The sequence below is a fragment of the Hirundo rustica genome, chromosome 5 (genome assembly GCF_015227805.2).
Source record: "Hirundo rustica isolate bHirRus1 chromosome 5, bHirRus1.pri.v3, whole genome shotgun sequence".
NCBI classification, from domain to species: Eukaryota; Metazoa; Chordata; class Aves; order Passeriformes; family Hirundinidae; genus Hirundo; species Hirundo rustica.
This window is the reverse complement of record NC_053454.1, coordinates 55,039,565-55,060,497: the sequence shown is the minus strand read 5'-3', so window position 1 is coordinate 55,060,497 and position 20,933 is coordinate 55,039,565. Positions and strand designations below refer to the sequence as shown.

Below are 20,933 nucleotides of genomic sequence, written 5' to 3'. Positions count from 1 at the left end.
GCTGTAACGCAGTGGCCCTTTCAGATTTGAAGTCGATGTAGTGTGTAGTGATGCAATGCTCCTCATTAGGAAAGAGATAAAAAAAAAGTTGCAGTCTTTCAGCTAATGTTTGAGGGGTTTTTTTTCCTTAGGGATTGGACTGGGTGCTGTTCTGAAGGGCTGCTTCTGCAGGGGTTAAGGAGATGTTGGGTATTTATGGCTGGTTATCAAAGTTGGCTGGAAATAGTCCACTTACTGGCTGAAACTTGATTTCAGAGTTGAAGGGTGCATAGAAATCCCCAGCTCCTCTCTCTGCGCTCTGTTCTCTGCAAAGGAGTGTTTTCATGCCATTTTTTGTTGATTGGATAATATGAGGAAGGAAGGGGTAAGGAGGAAGAAAACTCTGTTTTACTGTGAGAATGCCCAAGACCTTTCATAACTAGGCTTTGGGTGAGATGGTGACCTCTGTTAGTAGAATATAAGCAATAACAAAAGTATCTGTGCAGAAAATGAGTGCAATAATTAAATCTTTCTTTTTATTTTGCCCTCCAAAGATCAAAGAGGTTCAACTCTTGATTAATGTGTAACAGAATTCATTAACGTGGTAAAACATGGAAAAACAGGCTATTGGTTATTACTACACAGATACTTGCTTTAGGGAACTGTAAATACTTTTTGTTCAGTAATTTGGCCTATTGCTTTTGCTGTTGTTTCTGTGCATGCAACTCACTCGAGAATACCCTACCTAGAAGTTTAGATGCAACCTTTACTCTTCTGTATGCATCTCTCTCTTTATTTTTTTCCTTTTTTTTTTTTTTTTTTAATGATGCAGAATGCTGCCTCTCTCTTCCTGTCTTGCTTTCCCAGGCAGTATATGCAGGGCTTTGCTTTGCTTGCCCACTCTTTTTATACCACATCAAGTGCTGTTTATTTTTCTCCTAGCAACCTACTGGGCTGCTCTTTGTCTCTAGGTCTAAAAAGAAGATTTTTCTTTCTTTTTTTTTCATTGTAGGTATGAATTTTTAAGGTTGACTGCTTGTGTTGAAAAATGTGACAAAATTTTACTCTTGCTAATGGTCATTTTTGAGGTAGTCCCAAAAGAACAAATTCTAGCTAAGATTTTTTCCAGCACTGCAAGGTCAGGAGTTTTTCATAGATTTTACTTCAATCTAGAGTCTTTTTTAATTTGCATAATTTGCTTAAATAATGTAGCCCTCCTAATATTTTCCAAGCCACTTACACTTAACTAATCACTTATACTTATCTTCAGCATAAACCTCATTGATTTTTATTTCTCATTGAAAACATCAGTACTAGCAAATACAATCCTATTGGCTCACAGTCTATTAGAAATAAAATTATATTAAATGTCCTGTGGGGTGTGAAGAGGTTAAATCAAGGAGAGTCATCTGAGAAAGTCATCCTGGTGTGCAAAACATAAATCTGGTTTATATTTAAACTACGTGTCATCCACCAGCTAAAAATAGCAATGATCATTAAAAGCCAATTTGCTGCTAAACATTAATAGACATTTATTACATCATAACAGATCTGAAAGACAATTAAACGTATCTTTTTCCTAGATAACTCTCCTTTTAAAATGTGTTATTCACCTGGCTTTTGCAATTAATCTCATTTACTAGCAATTTTTGTTCCACTTGATATTGTGCATGTATGCATAGGGTCGTGTGTAAGGTAGTTGCTTGTTACTCGAAGTCTTTCAAGAGCAGTACATTTTCAGTAGGAAAAGCTGTTATCCCTCCTTATACTGTCTGTTAACTTCCTCATCAGCGCAGAAAGTGAAGGAAATCTACATTTTCTTAGAGCAAAGCAAGTAATATCTGCTACCATCCATTTGAGAAGCGAATACTAAGCAAGAGCAGAATAAAAAATGCACTGGATGAGCATTTTACACGTGGGAAATAAATTACAGCTTTCTTGCTCTTTTCATTGCAATTCCTCAGTTAAGTGGTACCTTTTCCCTGTTTTATTACTGCATATAGTCCTATTTGCCGGCAGTGACTGGAGCTGGAGTGAGTCAAAGGCTGAGGAAACCCAGCACTGTCAAAGTGCGGCTTCCTACCAGAAATGCAGTCATGATCCTGGTATTTTTGGTTCATGTGTTGCTATCTGCCAGGTCCCATGAAACAAGCCATCAAAGCAGGGGCAGGCTTTGTTCTTCAGCTCAGCAGTGCTCAATTCTCCGTAGCTGTGGATGTCTTTAACTGTGCTCTTTAACCTTCAGAGCCAAAGAACTGTGGGGCCAGCTGGGCTGTGAAGGAGAGTGCCTGCCCCAGGGTGAACACAAGTCAGCCCGTTCCTCCTTTTCTGAATTACAAGGCTCACAAAAAGTGGTCTAGTGTCATCTTTGTAAGCAAGAAACTTCTCTGACATAATGCTGCTTTTGGGGGGGAGCAAACAGCTGTTCCTGGCTGATGCATAGAGGGAAGGAGGACACTGATAGGAGCTCTGGGCTGCCTCCTGATGGACTCAGGCAAAAAAGGAATGGCTCTTCCCTGCATTCCCCTGCACACCTCAGCAAGAAATCTCATCCTTGTAGTGAAGGCAAATATCACTAAACTCTCCTATATATATTTCTGCAGCTGCTGGTCAGTCTGGAGCAGTGCAAGTTAAAGAGGTTCCTTCTTGCCAGGAAGAGGAAAGGAAGAAAATTAAAGGTGGTATGAAGGAGACAGGGCAGGAAGGGAGCGATAGGGAGGGTGAATGAATATTGAGAAGTGTTTTAAACGCTGCATCCAGAGGCATTTAGGAGTAGTCCTCTTCTGGTCCCAATATCAGACTTTTCTTCCCCTGTTTGAACTGTTTTGGATATTTCTGTCACTTCCTTTGGCTAATTTTCTCCTTGGAGGCTGTCACTTCCTCACGTTAAAGCAAGACCCGGTGCAGAATCCGTGCCGTCGCAATTACAGCCATGGTAAGGCTCGTGAAGGTATGGGGCCCGGATGTGTGGGAGAGTTGATGCCTCAAAATATAAGCTGAGTTTATGGTAGCAAAGGGAAATTAAAATTATGCTGACCCTTGTGATAGGCTTGTCTGCATTTTCAGTGCACGCACCACACATGTTTTATTTGTCGCAGAAGAATTGCGGAAGGCTCTGTGGAATGCAAATAAGCACTTTGAGAGTATTGTCAAACCCAGACTTTCAACATCCTGAATCATTCACAGGAAAGGAAAAAAAAAAAAAAAAGGGATTTGATTAAAAGTCATGTGAATTTCAAATCAAATATGTTGAATTATGTTTATTTACCACCGGTTTACTGAGCCTCTGAGCGGTATTTGGGTCCTATTTTTAAGCTTCTGTCTGCAAGGAAAAATTTACTTGAAAAGAAAGCTGAAATTTTTATTATTGCAAGGAGCTGCCACATATTGAGTTTTGCAATGAAATCATAACTGTTGGCAATACTGTGAAGAGAGCTTGCCTATGCATTATTTTCCCCTCTATAAAGATGTGCTATCAACTAAAGCATTTGAAGAAGATGGGTGTATTATGTAAGTATAATAAATTTTTGAGAAAGATCTTAACGCCTCCCCGAAATTTTTCAGGACGTTGTTGCAATGATTGCTGTATACGGTGATGACATAGGACTGTTCCAGGTGATCATAAGTTTATGGTGCTGTGCACCTTGTGTGAAGAGCTACATAGCTTTTCCCAATACTTAGAGGGTTTTTTTGCCCTGATGGGTTTGGAGTGGAGGTACTGACACGCTTCTTGCCAGCTGTGATCTGCTTTAGCAGGTGGTGCTTAACCAGTGAGAGTACCAAGTTTTTTGTAATCAGTTTTCAGAAAGCCCGTTGATCTGGGGCGGTAATGCAACACAAACATTTGCATATTTTACCACATCCTCACATGATACTCTGCACCTTTTGAAATTTTGCATGTGTTATCATATATTTGCACACACGCGGGGACCTTGTGAGTGGTGTACTTTCCTCTTAAATCTGTGATGAAATATACTGCCAAGGATAACCAGCAGGCTCTTAAAGAAAGTCTGGAACATTCAGTAGCTGTGATATTCAGATGTACAATTCAGTACATTCTTTCTAAGCTTCTAGACCGTATTTTCAAGACTCTTAACTTTTCGCTCTCTGTTGCTTCCCCCCATCCTTCCATGTGTAGTCACAGGATATGTGAATGGCTTCACTATTAGTATAATTATAATTTTCTGCTGAAATTGCTTTGATTCGGGATTGAATGGGAAAACCAAAAAGCGGCTGATAGCTCAAGTTCCCCTTTTGACCTCTGGAGCAGCACAAAAGCCTCTATTTCACCTACACAGGGGAAAAAAAAAACAACCAAACCCCGAACCAACAACTACTATATTCAGCTGCTCTGTATTCGGGTGTGCTTTCATCAAAGGCTTGATTAATCTGAAATGAATTAACTCAGTTAACACTTGAGAGTTATTTTGCAGCAAATCCCGCGGAACATCTAAAGAGCTCTTTGTCACTTTGAATTATAGCCTAAACAGGTGGTTGATGAGCCTGGTTTGAGCTGAGAGCGGCTCCTTGCTGCCCTGGCCGCTCCCCTCCGGGAAGCCTAAGTAGCACTGCTCTGATACCCAGGAATCCAGGATAAACACAAACTCGCTAGACCTTGTTGTCATTGTTGCGTGTTTTTAAGGTTTTTTAAATTACTTTCCAGAGTGCTACGTTAGGTATAAGGGAGGAAATAACAAGCAGAATGGTCTTGGGTTTTCAAACAATGTGGATGAAATGAATGTTAATGTACAGGAACGGCAATTAAGTGCAATAGAGGCGCAAGTGCTCATTTGAATCTTTCTCGGAAGAAGTCACTTAGAGATACCCTGTCAGTTTGCACATACTGAGAGGGTTGAGGCATTTCCTTCAGAGTTGACAGCCTCAGCAGAGGTGTGAGAGCCAGGAGCAGGGTCCTGCAGTACAGAAAGAGGATGTAATAATTTGTGAGCAGTTTGAACCATAAGCTGGTGAGTCCTGTCACCCTGAGAAGGCTCACCAGCTCTCTCACAGTGCTTCTTCACATCTGGTGAACTTAAAATTAAGAGCTGAAAGCTGTGGACAACTGTCATTACTTTGAGAAACAAAAGGTGTTTTTTTTTTTTTTCTGAACTTAGTGCGAACTCTGACTTCATAAGTATTTTTGTGGTATAGGATTCTCCTGGGCTGAACGCAGTCAGAGTTAAAAGTTTACAGACAATTCTGTTTGTCTCAGAAACATGTTCCTAACTTTTTAAAAATGCAGGTAGAGAATCTGTCCATCAGTGACCGTGTAGCAGTAACTTCAGTGAGTGGCTATGAGTGAAAGTGCATGTGGAAATGCCAGGAGTGCAGCTTGCTTGCTCCTGCCCTGCTCCCTATGTGTTACACAGTTGGTAATGCCTGTGTGACCTTTTACACGGCAGCTTGTGTTGCTGCCACCACAAAGTGACCAGGGAGCCACATCCTCAGTACCTGACAGGGAGAATGATTTGAAATGGGATGAAGGTGGAAAGAGACTGGAGGAGCAAAACATTTCCTTTTCAGTAATGCTGCAAAAAAACAAACAAAAAGAGTGTTTTGCAAACAGCCTATGGCCAAATGTATTGCAGAAATTCTTTTGTTTAGCCATTCATAATGAGTGGAAATACAGCTCATTCTCTTACTTAAAGAAATTTTCTAACATTAAATTGCAGTTAACTTAATTTTGGAGAAATTGCATTTTTTTTTGTTTGCTTGTTTTGTTTTGTTTTTGTTTTTTCCTAGGTTGTTTCTCTTCCCTCTCTTAGCAAAATTCTGAATATGTTGCCTGAAATAAATTATCTCAAGTAGCAGATGCTGAGAATGGGGAATTACACCCATGGTTCCAGCTTAGACCATCGGCTTGAAGGAGTTTAATTCCTTCCAAACTTTCCCCCTCGTAAATAGTAAATTTAATCAGTATTTGCTTGAAACACCACAATTATTTCTTACTTAGTAGGTGACTTTTGCCAAAGGAGGAGAGTAAGTGCTGGAATCTTTTCTGTTAAGAAATATAAAACAATCCTTGTATCCTTGATTTGTTTAAGCTGATTTTGCTATGCACATTTACAGGGGTGGGGAGGAAATTGCTGCAAGTAAAACCAGATAAGAAAACCCCAGCATTTCTATCTGGCTCTTGCTAATGGGCCCCTTTGTAAGGCACTCTCTCCCCTCCCCTGGCTGCCTAGAAGATGCTGGATACCTGAAGCAGCTTTTGCCATGTGGGAAGGGTAGTGTACAGCTTTGTGCAGGGGCAAATGCTTGTGTTTGGAAGAAGGCAGTAATTAAATGGAGTTCTGACAGGTTTGGCTTGTGCTGCTCTGAATTCTGCTTTGAATTCAGCCTCTCTGTTCGCTCACCACACGAACTGGTTTCCTTTTCTTTTCTGCCCTCCCTGTAGACTGTCGACAGATGAGCTCAAAATGCTCCATGTGCTGTTTGACATCAACTGCTGAAGAACAGACTTGGGTAGATGTTGAGCTTGTCAGTATATCTATAATGCTCTTTTATGAACAACACCTTGATGAATACTTCACTGCTCATCCCTTCACTATGAGGCCTTAGTTTCCTTTATTTAGCTTTCTTGTATTCTGTCAGTAGCACTTTGAACTGGATTTTTGGGAACTGCCAGCATGCAGTTCTGGTTTGGGTGATGCAGCAGATCAGGCTGTGAAGATGTCAGGGGCAGGCCTTTGGGCATAAAGGTCAGTGAGCAGAAGAACTTTCTCTTAAATCAATGCAGGCTGCATCATCTTTGTGGTTGAAGTCCAAAACCCCTTAAGTCGAGCCCTTAAATTTTTCACTGTGATAGTGTATCCCTTTCTTGCAGCAGTAAATGTAATGCTCTGCACCGAGCAGTTCGCAGATAGTGAGCTGTTTTCTCTAGTTTCTCTCTTTGGCTGTACTTTACCTGGAGGTAATCCAACGATGAAATGAATTTTGTTTTGCAGGCCTTTTTCTGTGTTTTACAATGCTGCTTGCGGGGGTTGTGTGGCCATTAAGAAAAAGGGTTGTTCCGCTCATTTCCTATGTGTAGCTGTTTCCCTGCAGATATCCAGTTCACAAACACGCTGTGATTATTTGATTTTGTGAAATGCAAACCCACCCAGAATTTTGCAGCATTCCCAGCGTATTTGGTTGATCTAGTGGTGCCCTGTGTTGTTAAACACAGCTGGCATGTCTCCAGACATTGTGTGTTCGGTAATATTTGTGTGTGAGCTTAAGCTGAAGGGGTTGAAGGCTTTGCAGAAGCAAGTTTTAAGGGCAAGGTTGTGCCAGCCAGGGTGTGCGAACAGCACCTGACAGGCCATGGCTCTGGTGTGTTCTCCTCTGGCAGGAAGGGTGGTAGGGCAGAGGATATTTGGTCGGATTTACAACTGGAGTAAATGGTGCATAATGATGAGCCAGTCCTGTTGTCTCCCTTGCACGGGAGCTTTGTGACTCAATAATGTACTTTCCAGGAGGATAAAATGTTTATTTGTGGCTCTGGTGGTTCCAAGACATTAGTTCTCAAAAATCAGTTTTTGGACTTTGCAGAGGGTGTGTGAATGCTTTGCTCATTCAGCCTCAGCCCATGAGATGATAGGGGAGGAAAGAAAAAAAAGGTCTAGAATCCTATCCTGCAGGAATGTACAGACAGATAAAAAAAAATGTAAAGGGCTCTATGTGAGTATTTTGCTGACAATTATCCCTTCTATGGGACAGAGAGGTAATTAATTTGTGGATTCTTCAGTTATACCCCAAACCCTTTTACTGCACCGTAATGTTATCTCTTTCTTACAGGCTTAGATTATTCAGAACTGATTCAGTTTAAACAAATAAAAATCAAAACCAAACCTTCGCTCTTTCACTGCCTGACTGAGCTTTTGCTTCAGGGAAGTGTACCTTAGCTTGGATAGCTTTCACCCATCTCCGTATGCCTTTTCAAATTTTCTAGCGCAAAAAGCTTCTCGCTTTTGAAACTTTACAGAGGATCCTGTAGAAAAGGCATGCATAAATAATGGCATGCTGTAGTTTGATGTGTATGGGTAGCCTACTAAAATATAAATGGAAAACTTGATCACTGTTTAGAATGTACAATTTAAAATATTTGAGGCTCTTCCCTATTTGAAAAACAGACTTTTAATATTATCAGTGGCCATTTTGATTAGTCCCAGCTCGAGCAAAGTTTTAATTTCAAGGATGTCAATAAAGAAGCCACTTGACTGCAGATTGACCTTGGATTTTTTAGTAACCTCACATATAGAGATGAAAAAAAACTATGGAAACCAAATGCTACATTTGAGTGAACAATTTTCAGGGACAGACTGGGGAGGAGAGTCAAGTGAGAGTATAAAATCTTGGCAGTGAAAGATACATTTATTAAAAAAAATGCAGCTTCTTTATAGACTTAGGTTCAGAACAATATGGGGTTTTATTTAGTTGATCAGTAAAGATAGGAAGCAAAACAAAGGCCACTTTGTCATGCCAGACTTTCAGAAATATACCCACATCACAATGGCATGCAGCACAGTTTTTTCATACAGCTTTTTGGCTCAGACTTGGTTTTGGGTAAGAATAAAAGTTGGCAAAAACAGCTTCTGTGCTCAGAGAAGAATAACTTCTGTTGATCAGAGATTTTTGGAGAGATTTTTAATTAGACCAGTACTGTGAAGACTGCGGAGTCTAAGGAGTTCAAAACAGATATGTAAAGTGCTTTTCAATTCCTCATATTTCCTCATCATTTTAAAGTCAGTGGGGAGCTAAGTTTCAAACTGCTGCCGCAGTTTAACTCTGTATAGTTGTTTTTTTCCTGCCAAGTTTGAGTCACCGTGGCCATCTAGCCCCTTCTGGAGAGATTAAAATGATGGAAGGCTGGAATGCGTTCTCCGGTTAAATGAGCGAATGTTTCTATTCAAGCATGGATTCGGATTTCCCCGCGCTTTCCTGCAAGCGCGTGGGATGGACAGGGCCATTATTTTTAATTCCGCAATAAATAACTGCAGAGCTCAACTAGCACTGAGTAGCTGGCAGCGATTAGAAAGTAGCTGGTTATAGGATAAGGGCGACTTTGGGCTCTACTTGGGTCCAAAGCCTGGTCCAGATTCAGTGATTAAAAGCCAATACAGGTCGCCTCAGACAAAGAGAGGCTGTTTGGCGTATCATCAGTGGAAATACTCCCAAGCTGTGTTACTAATCCCACCGCCTGGCCTGGTATCTTGCCGTTAGCGTCCACAGCAGAGGCATGACAGAAATGCAAAAGGGAGGGAAAGGTCTTAGCTTTTTTGTTCAAAACTGCTGTCTGGGGCCCTCTTTTGAGAGGGGAAGCAGAGCACTGGTTATCCACCAATTGGTAACTGGTTCTCTGCACAGGCATCGGTTTGAATTCCTATTTTATGTAGGAACGTGCATGCATCTGAAGGGCCAGGGAGCGGGGAAGACACATTTGCCTTTACAGCTGCTGGCAGCAAAGAAACGCAACAAGACTTGGTTGAAAACACCTATTTTACTGTTTTACTAACTGCAGTTTTTTTTTTCCTTTCTCATTTGTAGGTCTCAGACTCTGGATACTGGCTGTGGGATTTTTTTAAAATTATTATTATTGTTTTTTATTGGGTTTTTTCCCCTCCTTTTTGGATGTGAATTGAAGGCCAACAACAGTTGAAGTGTTGGAAGCAAGTGCAGGAGGACGCTCACCTTTTTATTTGAACTCTTGTTTGCTGGGATACTTTCAAGCTCTCCTTCACAGTCATGTGGTCATCACAGCTGCTGTTCTTCACAATGCTCTTAACACCGTTTGTCCATGGTGAGTGAGAGGTGGTGTAAATGTGCCTGTGGGAAGGGAAGAGAAAACAGCAAGGATTTTGTCTGTGTCTTTTACTAATGGTGTGGGGTTTTTTTTACAGGATGTTGATTTCTCTCCCTGCTTGCACCTCAGGTCTTTGAAATTCCCAGGTTACGTTATGACTTAACTGCTGAAACAAAGAACTCTGGTGACACATAAAGGTTTCTTTTTCTGAGTTTAGCCGCTACATTAGACAGACTTTTTCCTTCCTTTTTCTTGGGGAAAAATGGATTTATTACCAAATCAAATCAGAGTAGGGTAATGAGAAATAACAGCAAATTGTAAAAACACCTTCCCCCCACCTCCTTTCTTCCTGAAGTGGACTTACTCCCAATTGTCTCTACCTCCTCTCCTGCAGCAGTACAGGGGCATAGTGAATGGGAGTTGTGTTCAGTTCATCATATCTTCTTTCTGCTGCCCCTTTCTCCTTAGAGGGAATAGCCCTCACATTCTTCCCCTGCTCCAGCGTGGGTTCCTCCCATGGGGTCGCACGTCATGCCAGCAAACCTGCTCCAGTGGGGGCTTCTCTCTCCACAGAGCCGCAGCAAGGCTGCAGGGGCACAGCTGCTTCACCTCCAAGGGCTGCAGTGAAATCTCAGCTCTGGCATGTGGAGCACCTCCTGCCCCTCATCCTTCACTGCCCTTGTCCCCAGAGCTGTTTCTCTCACAAAGCAGCAGCTTTGTCCCCGTTCTTGGATATGTTATCCCAGAGGCTGTTATCCCACAGTCCCTGACGGGCTCAGCCTTGGCCAGTGATGGGTCTGTCCTGGAGCCAGCTGGCATCGGCTCTGTCAGACACAGGGAAAGCTTCAAGAACCTTCTCACAGAAGCCACCCCTGTAACCAGCCCCTCCGCCCCAAAACCTGGCCATGCAAATCCAGTACAGAGCTGTAGCAGAAAAATTTGATCTCTTTTACTGGCTAAGGAACTCTTAAGTGAAATGTGACGCATGTAATTCTTTGAAATGAGATTTTGAGGCCTGTTGGGTTCTTTTGATGTGAGAAAACCAAGTGTATGCTCTTGAAGTAAGCTGCCGGGTTTCACAAGTGCTGAAGGGTTTAAGGAGCTCCTATTAGCAGGGATGGTTACTAAATGCTCAGGGCAGGGCTTTGGAAAATCTGGTTGCCTGATTTTTGTGATGCTTAAATGGAAGGTGAACTCTACCAAGGATCTCATTTTAATTAAAGGCTGGTGGAAGCACGTCTTTAAAGGACATGACTCCCTGTATGTAAGCTGCGGGCCCCTGCTTTTAAAATATTTGTCAGGCTTTTTGAGCTTTACCAGCTGATCCTTTGTGTATGTGCTAAGACACTGAGGCAAAATTTAACAGAAAAGAAGGTGATAAATACAAATAAAAAATTAAAATGAATTGGCTGGACACACCTGTAGAGCACAGCCTGTCTTATATAACACCTCTGGAGACAAAGGCTATCTGTACTATTGTTCTTCAAGCAAGACTCCTCCTCACTGATTTGAAAATTACAGCGAGTGCTTAAGCTGAGTTGACCAATTAGGGTGGAATGAAAGCTCTTCAGAAAGGTGCTCTCCAATTCTCTCCAGAAAAGTTAAATGCTAAATGTTTTGTAAATCTTTCAAATTAAGTAGTATTAACAATGAAAGCAATTACTAGTTTAAATATGCCTCTGGCAGTTTTGTTTGAGATTCTCAGTGCCACTGTAGCTGGAAAGTCCTGCCTGATGGTCCCAGTAAATGAAAATGTCACAAGTATCTTAGGAGTCATATTATACTACAGATGAGCAAATGCCAGAGGTGCAGGAGCTATGTCTGGGAATATTTCTACCCTTTATAGTGCTCTTCAGACTAAATGAACAGGGTGTTTGCTGTGGTGGTTATGGCAGTCAGTGGTGGTGAATTTGACCATCACACATCTACCCAAAACCCTCATTATCTGATCAGTTGCTAGTGAACGTGTGATACCCGTCTTTGAACAAGGGAGAGAGAACACCCTTGGTCTGAGCCAAATAACTTTGTTTGGTTTTCCCTGTTCTCATCTCTGAGTAGCCTGGATGCAGCTTCCATCTCAGAACTGTGGCATGCTGTTCAAATACATGCCACAACCTCACCTTCCTTATAAAAATAGCTTAGTTTAAGCCCTGCTTTTTTTTTTTTTTTTTTTTTTTTGTACTTTTAGTTTTAGTTTTCCCTTCTAGTAATCCCTTTTCAATGCATGTAGAAAGCATTCAGAATTTATGCTGAACAGTAGAATCAAGCATTTGAGTTCCTCTTTCATGATCTGGAATGACTCCTGTCCTGTAGTGATTGCTGGAGATGATTCAGACTGAACTTGCTCCATCTTATTCCCCTTTTGAGTTCCCTGACACAGACTCTTCATCCAAAGTGGGAGCTGCATTACAGACAGATTTCTTAGACCAGTGATCTCATAAATTGGAGAGGTGGTGGTAGTGTTTTGATGGTTTGGGATTTTTTTTGAGGGGGCTTGGGTTTTTTTTTTGGTTTTAGCTATTTCATTTCTTGGAGTAAATTGTGTGTCTTGGGCTGTGAGGACAGGTATGGAGTCAAAGGGTGTATACTTCAGTGATCTGCAAGATGAGAAGTAATCTTCCAGAATACTGCCATGGTACAATGTCATCTTGTTAATAAGCTGTAGAAATCATAAAAGGGGAAAAGGTCATGAGTCCTTGCGTTTTCTCAGTGATGATGTTAATCTGCTGTATCCAAAACACACAGGCACAGGACTGTCTAGTTTTGCTCAGACCGATTTGAATCATAGCTCACCAAAAAACTAAGCCACGTGAAATACTTAAGATAATAATAGATTTGTGAAGTGGCTGCTTTCTTTACTGTTACCCTTAACTTGAATGGAATATCGCTGGCAACTTATGGCACAACCTGGAGCAGTGTAGAAGCCCCCCAAAAGCTACCCCCTCTCCTAAGCTACAGCAAAGCCTGTAAATCCATTTGTTGCCTAAAACTAAACCTGTTATACAAAATCAGAGAATTACACAAGATAGACTGAAATAATACCAAGGAATAAAATAAAACGATCAGCAATAACAATAGAAGCAAAGCCTTTTTCATCCTTTGCAAGGGCTCTGCTGAGGGGACAGGACTTTTGCACCCCTGCCTTCTTTTTGCCCTTCTTTGGAAGCTGTTCCCAAAGCATCTGAAGGTCTAAACTCTGGGAAAGTGCTCCTTGGTTTGTGTTTCCTCCCACGTACACCTGAGCAAACTGATCCTCTTTCCCTGTAGCACATGGATTTCCAAGAGGCACTTTCTGGAATGAGCAGCTGTTCTCTTCCTCAGCCTTCCTCCCCTTGACCCCAAACAAAGCAGATTTCTCTTCACCCACAAATGAACGCTGTCAAAAGTTCACTTGAAATGAGAGAGACATGACAGGCAGCAGCTCAGTTTGCAAGCCTGGAGAGATGTACACCTGCTCTGTGACATTGCTGTCATGCTCGTGTGTGGCTCAGAGCTGAGATTTAAGACTTCCAGACTGCTGGACAAAAATAATAATAGAAATAAAGGGATTCAGAGCTGCATGCAGTTAGGAGCAGGATAGGAAGGATACCGCAGAGATTGCTGTGGGGTGAAATTTTGCATTTAAACAAAGTCTTTCAATTTTGTCTTTAAACAAGTAACTTATTTTAGGCTGTGGAGGAGCACTGAAGGCCTGATGCATGCAAAGATCTTTATCATCCCATCAGATTGGTTTATTATTATTTATTTGCAAATTATTTTTTAAGGATTGTGCTGCATGTCTAATTATATGATGGGCAACAAAGAATGAGTTAATTGTTGTTACTCTGCTTCTTTTAATAATTCAAAAAGGGACAACCACTTACGTTTCCAATTAAGTAATAATCCAAATTGCCCAGGTTTTGTTGGAGGTTGTTATAAATGCAATGAAATCAACAAGTGTGGCTATCTCTGCTCAAGTGTGTTTCTTCTGCTGCTAAGCTCTTGCCTTGCACTTGTGACATGAGAGTGAGCTGTCAGCGATCCTGGATCCTGCTCAGGCAAAGTTCTGGGGTTTGGTTCCTCCTAGTCTTGCAGCTGCTTGGGGTTATTTTGTATATATTTAAAGCCTGTATTTATTAATGGGTTGCACGCTGTTCTCCCCTGATGATCCATGGGGTTGGTAAGTCATTGCTATGATTACTTAAATTCCTTAATATTTTCTTTGAAATACAATGTGACTTTTGGGTTTAGAACCACACACTTGGCCAAAACTAAGCAAAACTGGAGTCAGAGCAAGTTAAACAATAATGTAACCAAAACCTGACTGAAATTACAGGACAAACAAGAGGTATCTGTGTCACCATTTAAGCCCAGCTAGCAACTAAGCACCACACATATGCTTGCAGGTACAGAATGTGATTCTGTATTTTCATACTGAATCCAAAACACAGCCAACTACTAAGAAAAAAAATAAACTTTATCCCAGCCAAAACCAGTACAATCTGACATGACAGCTAGGACAGACTAGGCAAGAGTTATCTGATCCCAGGGGAAGTTGCAAGTGCAGCAGAGTTTCTCAAATAGCTTTGCAGATTATAGTTAAGTTTAAGCTAAAACAGGTTGTAGTTCAGACAAAGCCTGTCAAGTCCTGGAGCCTGGTATTGTTATATGGCTTTAAAGCGTGATGCTGGTACTTGACAGGACCAAACTGGCAGGACTAGAGATGCTGCTGGCTCAGTTCTAAACTTAAAAAAAACCTGGTTGCCTCCAAGAATTCATTTATGCAGTCTTGTGGCATAGCTGTAAAGTGACCTTCCTGCATTTAGGGACAGATGCCATTTTCTCTCCTATGAGAATCAGTTCGAGATGGGGCTGAACTAATTTATCATTCGCAGAGTAGGAAGTGAAATTTGAAGTCCTTTCAAGTCATTGCAGCTGCAAGGAAGAGAGCCTTGTCTGCTGTCCTGTTCCTGCCCTCGGAGCTTCTGCTCCATCTTTGCAATGCTTCTGGGAGACAGCCGTGGCGAGGGCTGCATCCTTGTGAAAAGATGGCACTCCAAGGTCAGGCTGATCTCTCTAGGCATTAGCAGGTCCAGATGCCGAGCCAGTTTCTGTGGGAACAGTGGAAATATTTATTACTGAACAGCACTGGTAGTTGCCTGGTGACAATGATTCTGTTAAAGCAGGCAGCATTATCTATCTTGGGGGAATATATGATGCTAGCAGGCTGGTCTTCGGTGACAGAGTGCCGTTTAATGTGAGCTGAACATTTGCCTCACTACTATTTTAATACGGTGAAAATACTGTCACTGCTTAAAATACATACTGTGTTTCTTTTATTCTTGTACAAGTGTTATGTTAGCTAGTGAATGGCGGATAATTGCCTTTTACTACAATACTCTTTATACAGTCACAGTGAAATACAAGATACATGTTTTATTAGTTGTGAAATAGCCAACTTGACTTCCAGGCTTCTGCCTAACTTCAGTGTTTTAAAGATTAATCATCCTTGAAATATTTATAATGTTTGCTATTCTTGGCAATTTGTATTACCTGCAGCCGTGCCACCTTTTCCATAGCAGAACAAGTGATCGAGGAAGGCTTTTCCTGATAAAAGAGGGTGGCTGTTCTCTGTATAAACTAGAGCGCTTTCATTAGCAGCATTACACTAAAATTGAGAGTGTAAAGTTTCCCGTCTGATGACAGATCAATCTATAAACTGATAGAGGGCAAAATTCAACCTTTTTAAGTCTATCCACTTTGTAATTCTCATTTAAGCCAATCCACAGTGCAGAGGTCCCTGTGCAGACCCATTTCCTTCACGTCTAAATTTCACACCAAATAAGGAGGGGTATAATGAGCGATCTTTCTCATAACGTGGGGTTTTTTTCTTCAGTTTTTGGCAAGTGTGTCTGCTCATAGAATCTTCCTACTTTAGGGAGGAAACAAGACCTTTTACCCTCAGGGGTTCATATCAGGACTAGGGCTGTTCAGTGTCTTCATCAGTGGCACAGACGAAGGAATCGAGTGCATCCTCAGCAAGTTTTTTGTGGACACCAAGCTGTGTGATGTGTTGGCGTGCCTGAAGGGTGGAATGCTATCCAAAGGGGTCTGAACAAACCTGAGAGAAGGGGCCACGGGAAGGTTGTGAGTGTTCCACACAGCCAAAGAAAGTCTTCACCTTGAGGGTGGTGAGGCACTGGAACAGGTTGCCCAGAGAAGCTGTGTATCCCATCCTTGGGAAGTGTTCAAGACCGGGTTGGGTGGGACTCAGAGCAACCTGTTCTAGTGGGAGGTGTCCCTGCCTGTGGCAGGGGGCTTGGCTCTGGATGATCTTTAGTTCCTTCCCATCCTAAGCATTTGATGGTTTTTAACACGTAAGGCAGCAGGGCGTGTGGGTTTCTTTCTGAACTGCAGCCACAGAAAATGGGCTTGCTCTCACAGCAGCAGAAGAGGGTAAGCTGTGTTACCTTTCAGACCTGTGATATCTGATGATTCTGTCATTTGTAACAATTTCCCGATATGACTGATTTCTGTTCTCTAGTGACCAACTTTGAGCTCTGATTTTTTCAAGTGTTAGCCAAGCCGTAAGATGTGACAGAATGTGAATTACAGTGTAGTAATTCCCACCCAGCACATTCAGACACAAAGATGAAGGCCAAATGGCCTCTGTGCAGTCAAGTGTGAATTATTGTGCCATAATTTAATTCCTATTATATTTTACTGTGATTGTAAAAATGTTTTTATTAGAGAACTTCTTTAAGAAAAGTCACTTTTTTCAAAACAGAATTGAAAAGTGCAACGCTGAGCTTCTCACGAAGAGGTGTAAATAGCTTTATGCTATAAGGAGTTTTGTTAAATCCTGAAAAATTGTATTTGTGTAATTAATAACCCTAGGTAATGAATAGGTGTCATGGTGCAGGCATCTGTCGAAAAAGCTGACCTAGCTCCAAGTATTCATTTTGTATCAGCTGCCAGGCTAAGTAGAATGATTAGGTTTCTTTGTTTCTGACCCAATCTTGATTTGATCTGGAAACCTTAGCTTGCAGGCAGTCTCTTGAGCCTTCCAATCTTCTCCCCGTTCAGGCTATAAGAATGTAACGTCTGCTGCATTTGGGTTTGATCCGAGCAAGTGCTGAGCAAATAGACAGGGTGGTTTGGTGGCAGCACTTTGGAGGAGCATCAGAAAGGGACCAGGCTGATGTGTTGGGGAAAAAATAAGCCAACCTGAAAACAGGTTGGGTTGTACTGGAGAGGAAAAATAAAAGGGCCATTAATGCCTTAAAAGTCTTTCTTAATTTTCCTTTTCCTTTGTCTTTCTATAAACCTTTAGCAGTCTTTTTTTTTTAATTGAAGGGAAAAGTCAAAGCTCATGCAGTTAAGGGGGCTTAAAGGTTACCAGGCTAAAACCTTCTTCCCAATGAATTGTTTTTAAAGAATTAAGAGCAGCCATGTGCTTGAAATGACAGGATCTCTGAGGTATGGCCTGGCTTTCTCTTGGGATTCAGAAGGATGTTGAAATTCTTCAACCATACTGATCTAGGTCTGTCTCTTCTGTAGTAGCTCCTGGCTAGCAGGTACTGTTAGATAGCCCTATTCCTCATGAGTCCTTGTCCTAGCTAAGCACAGAATAAATATGGGGTTGCTATTAAAAGTGGGTATTTTCAAGGCAGTTATTCTCTAAATTACTTTTACTCATGTTCTCAGCAACTTACAGCTTATCAGGATATTGATGGAGCCAAAGCTGTTTCACTTCTGATGGATATATGGGTCTTAAGAAAAGCATCCCAATGAAAAACCACAGTAGTTTTCCATGTAAGTGATGCAATTACTGTGGTTTGGTATTAGATGCTGGTGCTTGAGGGAAAAAAAAAAACAAACCAAAAAAACCCAAAAAACAAAACTAAAAAAAAACCCACAAGCAAAAATGCTTGCCTGACTTTTCCAGTTAAATATGAGAATGATCTGTCTGTACATCCTTTTGGAGTTAATAGTCCTAAGCAAGCAGGGCTGAAAAATGTAGTGTGTCAAAGCTGGCTAGTATGGGTACAGGCATCCCTTAGCCAATACCCAGAGGTACCGTGGTGCACCATTTTCACAGTGTTATTGTCCTTGATCTTCCTGGGTGTGCAAGATACTCCAAAAGAACTGGTTTTTGGGTCAAGTTGAGGTCAAATGGTTGAGGCTGGTGCAGTAAAGAAGGAGCAGCAGAAGTGAGCAGCTTCCCTTTCCTTATCCTCATGAATGGGGGAGATAACTGCCCACCCATTTCCTATTTGTTTTTGCCTATTGCATCGTTACCTTAATTTGGCTAATTGCTGATTCCTGTCTACTTTGTTAATGCTAAGCTTCCAGATGAAGCTCTTTCTCATGAAAACAAGAAGCTGGCAGGGGTTGGAGAGATCCTGATGTTCTGGGCTGATTAAAGGGGTTTGGTGGGTGAGACCGTGCATCCATTCTCCCAGTGAATGGAGAAGTGCAGGACCAAAGGACATTTTTACAGGCAAGGGAGCTGCATAATGCTAGGGCAGAGACATCCTTTCCAGCAGTGCAGGTGGAAGCCATGGCCAGGTTTTGTAAGTGCTAAAGCTTTCTGTGTCCATCCTTTCCATGCAGCTGGAGCACCTCTTTTCTGGATGTGAAAATTTGTAGGATTGCCCACAAATAGGCTGTCTTTTCTTTTTCTAATAACTTCAGCTAAGCTTAAACCATTAGAGTTGGATAGAAAAAAAAATTACTTCTGAGAGTTTTCTGGCCCTAGTTCTCTCATACATTTAATTTGGACATGTTGAAATACTCTAAGCTAAAATGAGAAAAGAGTGACAGTGGGGAAATGAATTATGGCCACCTGCATTCTTGAATTTCCTCCTCAGTTGCTGCTAACCTGCTCCATGAGATCTGAGCAGACCTGCTGTTTTCCTGTCAGGGAGACCACCCCTTTCCCAGCAAAAACCGGCAAGAAGCAGCTCTTTCTTGCAAGTGAAACTGCTGATTCCCTAGAAGATATCTCTAACATCCATTTTATCAACTCCACTCATGTTAAATGAATCTTAGAGCCATCTGATGTTTATTATCCCATGGCATATTCACTGTTGTTCAATTGTTTCCTTTATTGATCATGATTTTTTGAATTGGATATGTTTGGTGATGTGGTTTTTATTTGAATTTGGAAGACATTTCCTGCTGCTCAATGAGCAAATCATCTGGGAAAGATGCGGTGGTGTGGGAAAAAATTAAAAGCATGTTGGAGACTTCAGTAGATTTTCCTCACTTGGAATTTCCCTGGTTTCATCAAACAGTTTTGTGCTGGGCAGCCTTCCTGGAATATTCCTCCCGTGTCTGGCAGGATGATCCCTGTTCTGTCATGGTTCTGCTCCAAGCTGTGGGATGTGCAATGGCTTTTTATCCAACACCACACAGATGCTGCAGTCTGTCCATTGTAGCAAGCGTGGGCCTGGGCTGGTGGGTTTTCAGTTATAGTGCAGTACTGAATGCATCCTGTAAACTCAAGGAGTTATAATCACAGCAGCATATACTTCTGTATATGCCCTTGTGCTTTGCTGTGTTGGCCTGCTTTCTGCAGTGCTTGATAGTGGTGGGTGCCTTGTTGCACATCCTGAGGTGTAAGATTTGTTTCCTGTAAGACTCACAGGTGCTAAAAATCCTTCTCAAGAGAGTCTGTGCATTAGAATGAGCAGAGGAAGAGGTGAGGACTAGAAACATGTAATTTTGTTACTGTCACTTCTTCCTTTACCATAATCTGTGGAAACTGAGATGCCTGATGGATATTAGAAGCTCAGTCAAACTGTCACCTGGTCTAAAGTCTCCAGAATCCGGAGCCATAAATAAATATGACATTTTAATACTGAGTTCATTTAATCACAGAATTATTTGTTTGGAAGAGACCTTCAAGATCATTGAGTCCAACCTATGTCTTAAAGTCCATTCTATGTCCTAAATGTTTATGGGATCTGATCCTAATCACATAGCAAGTCGGTGATTCCATGTAAATGCACTCTGAATCCAGTTTGCTCAGCCCAGAGGGGTTACTCTGGGGAAAGCTGGAGTGTAACATGTTGCAGAAGGTACCCTGGGCTAATCTCTCGATTCTTAGTGCTTGCAGTGAGTGCACTAGATTGTGGGCTGCTCCCCTGCCCTGTGAGTTGCAGCATTGTGCTTGGTCCTTATTCTCTTGGTAGACTGATCCCTTTCAAAGCTCTTCAATTAGAAATTAGAATTAGAAATCCATCACTGCTGCTGATTTAAATGAGAATTTGTTTTAGTTTTTTTTCCTCCCTCTTCAGCTCTTGTTGCTGAAGATCTGTCTCCAACTTTTAATTCACAGTGTCTCATTTCTATTACTGAAATGCCAGAGGCTGCAGCGAGGGCTGATTTAGTATCAGGGGAGCAGATGACAAAAAGGAGGCTGGCTTTGGTACGTCAGTCTCGTGCAGCACTTCCCTCTGCAGTGGGGTGGAGGGGGAGATGTGCCTGATGCCTTACGAGCAAGGCAGTGTGGCCGGCCGTGCTGCTTGGGTCAGGCTGGAGCGCAGCTGGGAGCTGAGCGCCCTTCCAGCCAGGGGTGTGCATGAGCAAACCCATCTGGCTGTGTCTCTGCAGGCAGGGAAAAACCGTGGTGGTGCTCCACAAAGCCGGGGGCTGGTCCTAAACCCTGCCAACCGCTGGTTGCTGTGTGTTTCTCCAGGGGCATCCTCTTCCTCCCTCTAACGTGTCTGCTCCTGTGCTGGAGGAGGGCAGTCGGCACCGGGGCTAGAGGGTGTTCCTGGGAACAGGTATCCCCTTTATTCCTCCACTCTGGAAGACAGACTCGTGGCCACGTCCTGTTTATCAGCTCAAACTGTATTTTGCCAGCCTGGCTGCTCAGTTCTGTGTGCATGTAACTGGTAGTATGTTTTCAGGGAGGAGTGCCTACTTGTAAGAGTTGTGAGAAAATCCAGAGCGCTTAATTTTATTTTTCTGTGTGTGTTTATATACATATGAGGATAATGTGTGCTTTAAATGTAATTTTTGTACTGTATATATAAATGAACCCATTGAGAGCTGGTCTAAACTTGGAATAACGCAAGGAACATTTGACATGCCTTCATGTCTTTGTCATGACTTGAAATCCAACCTGTCATCACAATTTGTAATCTTATAGGCATGTGCCTATTAAAAATCTTACTATTAG

At 41.9% G+C, this 20,933-nt stretch overlaps 1 protein-coding gene across 3 annotated transcripts in view; it reads left to right on the top strand.

Moving 5' to 3' along the window:
* The window catches only part of ADGRL3 (adhesion G protein-coupled receptor L3), a 479,174-nt gene that overhangs the window by 164,286 nt on the left and 293,955 nt on the right, over positions 1-20,933 (top strand). For 2 of the 3 annotated variants that reach the window (XM_058420608.1, XM_058420609.1), the window contains one exon: positions 9,508-9,760. The exons of the other annotated variant lie outside the window; for it this stretch is intronic. In XM_058420608.1, coding sequence (XP_058276591.1) covers positions 9,706-9,760 — 55 coding nt within the window. In that variant the 5' untranslated portion in view covers positions 9,508-9,705. The remainder of the gene's footprint in view (positions 1-9,507; positions 9,761-20,933) is intronic. 3 annotated transcript variants of the gene reach the window in all.